General features: G+C 48.6%; 1 protein-coding gene across 1 annotated transcript in view; it reads left to right on the top strand.

Moving 5' to 3' along the window:
- Nucleotides 1-236: 236 nt before the first annotated feature.
- stx8 (syntaxin 8) overlaps nucleotides 237-9,023 on the top strand; it is a 55,742-nt gene continuing 46,955 nt past the window's right edge. Inside the window, exons 1-6 of the mRNA XM_064324144.1 lie at nucleotides 237-409; nucleotides 1,180-1,279; nucleotides 2,112-2,206; nucleotides 2,554-2,664; nucleotides 6,236-6,363; nucleotides 8,561-8,653. Of these exons, the coding sequence (XP_064180214.1) occupies nucleotides 393-409; nucleotides 1,180-1,279; nucleotides 2,112-2,206; nucleotides 2,554-2,664; nucleotides 6,236-6,363; nucleotides 8,561-8,653 (544 nt within the window). The 5' untranslated portion in view covers nucleotides 237-392. The remainder of the gene's footprint in view (nucleotides 410-1,179; nucleotides 1,280-2,111; nucleotides 2,207-2,553; nucleotides 2,665-6,235; nucleotides 6,364-8,560; nucleotides 8,654-9,023) is intronic.

The following is a 9,023-nucleotide window of genomic DNA, read 5'->3' as shown; positions in this document are numbered from 1 at the left end:
GACACCTGAATAAACCAATTAACTAATAATGGTCTTCAATCACCTTGAAAAGCACCCTATACTGAGGTGTTTTAGTGCTGGGCTAAAACAAAAATCTGCACCAACATCGGCTTTTGTCGAATAAGATTGGACAGCCCTGCCCAAAATTCTTGAACTTACCATGGTTGGTGGGGACAAGGCAGTACACAACGGTTTAATCGGCGCAAAGAGTAGCGTTTCGTATTTGCGTTTCGTATTGTTTATCCCTCACGGCATACCGTTTGGATGTACTACGAGGAAGTCGGATTGAATGTCGATTTGGCTGTTTTGTTTTCTCTTTACATTGTAATTGTTAGCTGTTACAGCATATTAGTGAAATACAGACGCATATCGCTAGTGTTGTGCTGATCGTTATGTCTCAAGATCCGTGGTAAGTGCCCCACAAAAGGATTCCGTGATACAGTAGTACCCCTTTATTAGCTAGACTAGCATATCACAAGTTTAGACTGCAATCTTTGAACGGCTATGGAAACTTCAGATTTTCAAACAAATTACAAAAATATCCTTGATTGTCAGTTTGAGTGGTAGCGATCCTACGCAAAAGCACAGTAAATTGTTACTTATTCTGTGTTGTCGGTTCGAACTAGCTACATATAAATGTTAGTTGAGGGTATTTTACTTGCTAAATCTACCGCATCATGCTAGTTGTAAATGAGAATCACGAGTGCTTGCTCTATCGACGACAGACTAAGAATACTGGAGCTGTTGTATCATACTGTCACGTACAGTACGTAGCTAGTTTAATACAGCTACTTGGGATATTAAGAGTTAACGATATAAATGACTAGAGTAGAAAGCTTGAAATATAGCAGCAAATATTCATGTTGACTAGCTAGCTGTAAAACCGTGTGGTATCCAGTTATTTATTTGTGACTTTACAATTGCTAGCCTACCTGTGAGAAGCCTTTATGTGGAGTTATTATGAACAGTAGACACATGTCATATGTATATGTGGCTTCACTTCACAAGAGAGTAACGCTAGCGGATCAGGAAGACAGAGATACTGTATTATATTCACGTTATGTCTGTTAGTTAACGATACTGAATGTACTTGCTTGTACAATAAAGACACATTTGAATACAACTCAATTGTATGACGTGCAGCCTTTCTAAAATAGATCTCTCTTCTCCGATCTCTAGGTTACAGAATTATGATGCCACTTGCCGTCTCGCTCAGGAAATTGCAGAAAATATTCATGAGAGGAACAGGCAACAGAGAACTGGAGGGAATCCCGCTAAGGTGAACAAGTTAATTGCTATCATTATAGGGATGATAAGAAGGATTATTAGGAGCCGCTTAATATTATTGAATCACATAGCACACCCCCTCAACCAGTGTAACTTTGATACATGGCTTCCGTTTTTTTAAAATGTATAATTTACCGACCAATTTAATATAATTTACAGCGTTTAGCTGTCTATGTTAAATACCCGTCTCAAGGGTGTAACAGCAGTTTGGCACTTGCGGACGGAGTGTAGCACAGTGGGTAAGGAACTGGGCTTGTAACCGAAAGGTCGGAGGTTCGATTCCCGGGTAAGGACACTGCCGTTGTACCCTTGAGCAAGGTACTTAACCGGAATTGCTTCAGTATATATCCAGCTGTATAAATGGATATGTAAAATGTAAAATGTAATGTAAAATGCTATGTAAAAGTTGTGTAAGTCGCTCTGGATAAGAGCGTCTGCTAAATGCTTGTAATGTAATGTAATGTAATGTGGGGCGACATAGCTCAGGAGGTAAGACCGCTTGTCTGGCAGTCGGAGGGTTGCCGGTTCAAACCCTGCCCGGGGCGTGTCGAAGTGTCCTTGAGCAAGACACACCTAACCCCTAACTGCTCTGGTGAATGAGAGGCATCAATTGTAAAGCGCTTTGGATAAAAGCGCTATATAAATGCAGTCCATTTACCATTTAATGTAAAGTATGTGTGGGAACCAGCATCCTGTTGGGTGCCAGTCCAGTTCTTTGACCTCCATGTCACAATGCTGGTCAGTTGCGATTGAATTAATCAGTTGTGTTTTTTGTCCAGTTATGATAACTATGTGTACTTTGTTCCTTTTTTATATTTGTCCAGCTCAACATGAACCTGAGAGCATCTCTCCAGAGGCTGAAGCAGCATGTGGCCCAGCTGAGAGAGACTCTTCTCAGGGCTGCATCCTCGCGACGCATGTATCCTTTCAGCCCCTTTTCAGTGACTGGCCCTCCTTCTCCTACCTGAGGAGGAATGCGCTTAACACGATGGAAACAAAAGTCATTAGACGAATGAAGCATTTAGCCAAATCCGACTCGCATTGTGAGGGGAGTTGTGCAAGAAGCCCTGAGAGTTCCATCCTGAGTTGGGCGATAACAGTTTTTACCATTCACTGCCTGTAGAGGGCAGTGTGCTACAAATAATGAGATCCCTTCGGTAGCCAGCGTCTCTGTTCTTTCTTAAGCTCCCGCATCCCTGATCTAATAATACGGTGAAAATTACTTGAAATTCTGTTTGGCGGCCTTTAACGCAACAAAACCTTCAGAATGCAGGCGGAAGCCGACAGAAGGCAGAACCTCGTGGATGATCTCGTCACGCGGGAAAAGCAGCTCAACGCCATGTTCCGGGGTGATGTCACAGAGCCAGAGTCTTCAAGGTACTTCTGGCATGGTGTTGATTGGCACTGGAATCTGAGGGTGCTTCTGCAGACAAGAGGCTGGTTGAAACTAAATAAGCTAACAAAAGCATTAATTAGTACATCTCACTTATGAAGCGTTATACAGGTAGCCTGGCACATCTACCTTTGTCGCGCTGTTAGATTTGCCATATGTCTGATGGCTGCTTGGGTCCGGAGGTGATTTAAGTGAAGAGTTCAGCAGCTGTGACCGTGGTCAGCTGCTCTCAGAAATGTGCAGATTTCTTCCCCCTGACCTGGCCTGACCCTGTTGGGTGACCCGCTCCGGGACGGTCGGAAGTGTCTCGCTGCCCCTTTTTCTCTCCGGCTGACCTTCTTTCTTTTTTGATTTCCTTCGTTAAGCGTTCAGTTCCGCGCTGGCGATCACACGCTCGGCGCTGTCCCGAAACTGAGCACGGGGGGGGCTGTTAAGGGAGAGTAACCCCTCAACCCCGCTTTCGCGCTTTGACGCCGTCCGCTGAGCCCACATCCTCTCGCGCGCGGGCGGAAGGAGAGGCTACACGCCACCTGCAGGCTGCGTCCTGCGTGCGCGCACAGCCCTTATTCCACCCGACAGCTCGGTACAGTAGCAGTCATTATTCTGTATTGAGCCTGAGCTGGATGATCCGTGTGACATGTATTTGGACAGGAAGGGAAGTGAAGTTTTGTTGCTGTGTCTTGAGCTTCCTTTTGCCCCCCCTTTTTTTATGAACGGAAGGTCTGACTGCTCTGTCAGACAGCATCAGGCTCTTACAGAACGGTCTTCTTGGGGCCAGGAGCTAAAGCAGAGATCCACAAATGGCACCATATGCCTCGCATGAAAAGACGGGATTTGCAATGTGTTTGAGAAGGAGTAAAATGACTTGATGGTAAAGTGAAGAATCAGTCAGTGATTTATCAAATTGAGGGGTTTAAGATCTTATTTATCAATCTGAAGCAACTCCTTTTGCATCTTTTACTGCCTTGCTGATTTAGATGAAACCATGTGGTCATTTTGCCATTAAAAGTTGAGGTAAAGATTTAATGTTCATTAGGCCTATTCCATTTACTCTGGTATTGTTGGTGAAATTCCAACTAATTCATTCCATGGCCATTTTTTTCATCATGTGTCTTTACTTTTTAAAGTCAGACCAATACAACATTATTTTATTACTTTAAAATTGGATTTTGGGGAGGGGGGGGGGTTGCCAAGTGTGTGGTCTTTCTCTGGGGTGTGGGAATTAGCCTTGCTTGACTAATCTAAGCCATTTCATTTTATTAAGGGGTAGGGGGGGGCTTACCATATTCATGAAACAATACAATTTGCGGAAGATTAGCCTTTAATCAAGCAGAAAAGGACACGGCGGCCATCTTTCAAAGCTTAGAACCTACTCCCCCCTCCCGCCTCCCCCCCTTTTTTCCCCCCTCAGAACCGTCTCTTTTATATTTGATCGTAAAGCAAAAAGTTGTAATTAGTTAGATGTGGCTCTCAGAATCAGAATCAGAATCGCCTGGCCGCGCTTTGGTGTGACTGGGATCGGCTTTATTAACTTGGCTCGCCCAGCGGGCGCCTAATTGGATAAACTTTCATCTTCACGCCGCCGACACCGCCGGACGAGAGGCGGGAGGAAGCGCGGTGCTTCCCTGCTGCTCCGCCGCGGGACAGTTACCAAACATGTCGGGAAAAATTAGCGCCCGGCGCTAACCTCTAGTTACGGCAGTTGCTAGCGGACGACCGGTCGTAGCTCGTTGCAAAAGAGAGACGGTGCTTCAAATAGCCTCAACATGACCTCTTCCTGTGCGTGTAGTCCAAAAGAAGAAGAAGAAGAAAAAAAAGAAGGAATTCAGCGGAGGTGAAGCAACCTCGATTAGCACCAATCACGGACAGTCTGTTCTAAAGCCACATAAGGATTTGATCAGTTGAGCTATTGCAGTTATGCTGTGCAGCTGACACTATAAATGACATTCCTCTTTTATTCCTGATGAAATTCCATTTCCGTTTTTCCCCAAACTGGTCGACTCTTCCATATTACAAACAAGTCCATAATAGTTTTTTTCTTGTTTGTAGGTGAGTTACATTTTCTATAAGACGAGAATATGCAGTTCAAGAAACTGATATTTACTGATGTATGATCAGTACTACATAAACACGATTGTTGAAAATGAAATAATTCGCATTGTCCATGGGCATCAGGCGAGTGATGCTGGTGCGTTCTGTGTTCTTGCTTTTTCAGCTCGGGCACTTCGTCTGGTGACTGACAGCACAGTGCTTTTTGTGTGTGGTTCAGCTGTAGCCTGGCTGTAAACTGATCAGACAGCACACACACTGCTGTGCGCTCACATGTTTACTCTTATGTTTCCATTTAGCCTGTCCCAAACACTGGCAGAGAGAGCAAACGGCCAAGATTGAATAATTTACCAAAGACGTTGATGGGAAACAGGATTTCTTTTGGGGGTGGGGGGGGGGGGGGGAGTGGAGATTCTTTTATATTTTTAGTATTGGCAGCGTAGATGATGTCACAGTTTTCACAAACTTCAGTGGCAGAGAGCTTTGGCAGGGTGTCTGGCACAGTAAGGGTGTCAGTGCAGGGTGTTCTTCTGCCGTGCTTAGTGGTGTGCCCATCTCCACAGCCATTCATAGGTTTCCATGCTCTCTGGTATTAATGGACTGTGGTGTGAAAAGTGCTCTTGTGAGGGAAAAATTTGGTTTTGGGGTAATATGCCGGGACATCGTCCTCTTGGAGAGCGACTGACCAGGGGGGTTGTGCCCTTACCTTATTACTTAAGCCCTTGTTTTTCACCAACTATTGCCAGAATTGGACCAGTTTCAATGTTTTTTTTAATTTATTTTTTTTACATTAGCCATTTAACGGGGGCTCTATATTCAGCTGAGCGGTGGGGCTAAAGGCTAGGATTAGGCACCTCGTATGTGGAGAAACACTCATGAAGTCAAGCCTACCTGTGTGTCTCAGAAGTGATGCTGCCCTCTTGCCAGTAGATGGCGCTGTGCTCATGACTGGCGGTTCGTCTGAGGCAGTCTGCTGCTTCTGAAAGGACCTTGAGTCCTTGCGGCAGCAGGACGACCGCATCGAGTTTTGGAACCGGCTTTTCTCGATTAGCGCAAGAATAGCATAAAACCGCGTGGCGTTCTTAATGCAGCCCCAGCAGGCCCCCCTCTTCAGTCTGACGCGTCGTTGCTGCTAAGTTCATCTGCAGCCGCTGAGCCTGCAGATAATAATCCAGAACGGTTTCCTGCAAACCCTCTCCGTTTTCAGTGCACAAAAAACTCTGCCTTGGCCTAAAGTTAGTACACAAACAAACATGCCTCCTCAGGAGTCCTTGTCAATAGCGATCAAAGGAGGAAATGGTATTTATTATTTCAGGGGTTGCAAATACGTTTTTGTTGTTTCCTGAGAGCACAGGTTAGGTATTGGGTGAAACACAAGTGCTACGGATGTGACTTCCTCCAGCAGTGTGCAGTCTGTTATTCCTGCCACTGAAATCGATGTTGAGCGTTAGCGCTAGTCGTGGCGGTTGACGGACAGGTGCTCTGTTTCGCCGTGCCCCCCCGCAGGTCGACCCTGATGACGGGGGGAGGGGCGCAGGGGGCCCCGGCGAACCCCTGGCTGATTGACGAGCCGGAGGAGACGCGGGGGCTGGGCTTCGGGGAGATCAAGCAGCAGCAGCAGCGCATCATCGAAGGTGAGCAGCCAATGGGGAGCTCTAATGCTCCTCAAGCCCCGCCTACTGTGATATTCTGTTATTGCACACGCTTGTACTCATGCACATACACATACGTGTGCATAGACACATGATTCATATACATATGCACATACACATGTATGCATATGCACGGGATGCATATAGACATACATATGCATATTCACGTGCACATGGATATGGACATGTATAAACGCATACGTATGCATGTACACATACACATGGATGTACATATTCACATACATATACACATGCACATACATGTTCATTTCCTCGTCCACGTCCATATTCACATGCATGTGCATATACACATGCACATGCATATGCACACACTCGTTCATATACACATACACATGCACGTGCACATACACAATAACATGCATATGCACACACTCGTTCATATACACATACGCGTCCATATCCACATGCACATGCATATGCGCGTACGTAATGTGCTGGGGGTGGTCTCTCTCTCTCTCTCTCTCCGGCTCCCCTGGCTCTGGCGCCTTTGATGTCCCGCCGGGCGTGCTGTTAGCCTTCATCCCGTCGTTCGCGGCGCCTTCATTAGTGTTTTCACTGGCCAGCCTCGTGCCCGCGCAGCGCCTGTGCTTTAGGACCCTGTGTGTCACCACGGTTAAAAATCCGCCTCGGGAGTTCACAAGCGGAGCGTTCGGTTCGGGCACGGAGAAGGAGGAGCGCCCCCTACAGGGCGTCTGCGTGCTAACGCTGTGACACCCTGTCCCCCCCCATGGCTCCGTTAGAATAACAGCAGGAGGAGCGCACACGGGCTGGGGGGCGGGGGGGGGGGCGCAGCTCGCCCTGACCCACCCCGGGGGGCGCGCTGCTCCGCACTGTCAGGGCTGGAACCCAACACCCCGTCCTCTCTGCTCTCCCAAATTGTTGCCCCGTGAAATCACGGCGCAGGAAATTGCTTCCTCCTTCCAAATTGCTAATTTGAGGGGAATTTAGTATTTTCTTTATTGTCTTTGCCCCCCTTGCTTTTTTTTTTTTCCGGGACATTTTTGAGCGCATACGTATGTATTTGTGCACGCGGTTAGAGCCACGATGGGGGGGGGGGCGGGGGGGGGGGATTGCACCTGGAGAGTCCCTGCAGGCTTTCAGAGCAGCTGGTGCGGGGACCAGGATGTGCACTCTGGGCCTTGAGAGTGACTTCTGAGTACTAGGGTGGGGGGGTGGCGGGGGGGGGGTTTGAGGAGAGACGCAGCCGCTGTACCCCCACCTTCCCTGTCACATGCATACCCCACACAGTCTCACAGCCACCCTCAGGCTGGCACAGCAAGCCTCCCATGTGCAAGGCTGTGGAAGCACTCTCCCCGCTCCCCTCATACCCCAGAGGGGATGTGTCACTCAGTCCTGACCCATAAGCCCTTCAGTCACTGTACAGTACAGTCAGGGGAGCAGGTAGCTTCCTGCTGTCCCTCCTCTCTAGCTTTGCTTCTGGGGCTGCTTCTGTACCGGCCTCCATCTATCCATCCATCCATCCATCCATCCATCCTCTGGGTGGACCTGCCTGTCGACGAGCCCATTTGAGAGTCTTCTACCCCATAAGTGGAGATGCAGTGTCATAACAGATTGCTTGTTATGACACAGCCCTCAGCAGCCACAGTTAGATGACTGTGGTATAGAGGTCTGAGGTCTGTGCACGGCATCTGCCTGTGAGGTTCTGACTCACAGCGGTCTCAGTTTTCATCACTCAGAGACGTGGTCCTCCGTTATCTGGGTCCTGTAGGGCCTAAAATAGCTCCGGGGCTGCAGGGGCTGCGTGTGCCTCTGCTGCAGAGCTCTTGGAGTGCAGGTGTGGGAGTGAGAGCGCTGACTGTAGACCCTGTTGCTCTCAGATTCGGGGGGAAATGAAAGTGGCTTTGCGTAACAGTTTCGTGACCTGAAAGCAGTCGCTGCTCAGAGTTACACATTGCTTTTCCAGCATCGATGACCTTAAACCTGATTAAAAGACGCACTGCTTTCCTCCTCATTTCAATGCAAAACGTTCAGTATTGTCTATTGCAGTACTGTTAATGCAAAGATTGTTGAGAAGCGATTGTAGCAGAGGGATTGTGGCTGTTGGGGATGGGGACAGGGGACAGGGACAGGGGGGCGGGGGATGGGGCGGTGATGAGGAGTGACCTGGGATGACGCTCTGCCCTTATTCTCTCCGCAGAGCAGGACGCCGGTCTGGACGCCCTGGCCGCGGTCATCAGCCGGCAGAAGCACATGGGCCAGGAGATCGGCAACGAGCTGGAGGAGCAGAACGGTGAGCGGGGGGCGGGGTCAGGGGCGGGGTTACTGAGAGCTGCGTATCGGGAAGCACGTCAGACTCGGACCTGGAACGCTCTGGAACGGAAAATGGAAAGGGTCCATGCTGTTTGACGAAAGGGGGCAACGCTGCCATTTGTTTAGCCTACATCACAGCGTTTCCCTCTGCGTCGCTGCGCTGAGGTGCTGCCGCTTGTACTAGTGTGAGTGGCTGCGTGTGGATTTCCTGTGTCACTAAGTGCTCAGAGCAGCACAGCTCTTCCTGTCCTGGGACTGTCTGTGCTCTGAGTGTGTGTGTGTGCGTGTGTGCGTGTGTGTGTGTGTGTGTGTGTGTGTGTGCTTGCGTGCGTTTGTGTGTGTGTGTGTGC

Source organism: Anguilla rostrata, chromosome 2, assembly GCF_018555375.3.
Source record: "Anguilla rostrata isolate EN2019 chromosome 2, ASM1855537v3, whole genome shotgun sequence".
NCBI lineage: Eukaryota > Metazoa > Chordata > Actinopteri > Anguilliformes > Anguillidae > Anguilla > Anguilla rostrata.
Note: the sequence above shows the minus strand (reverse complement) of the source record. Positions and strands in the feature narration are given on the sequence as shown.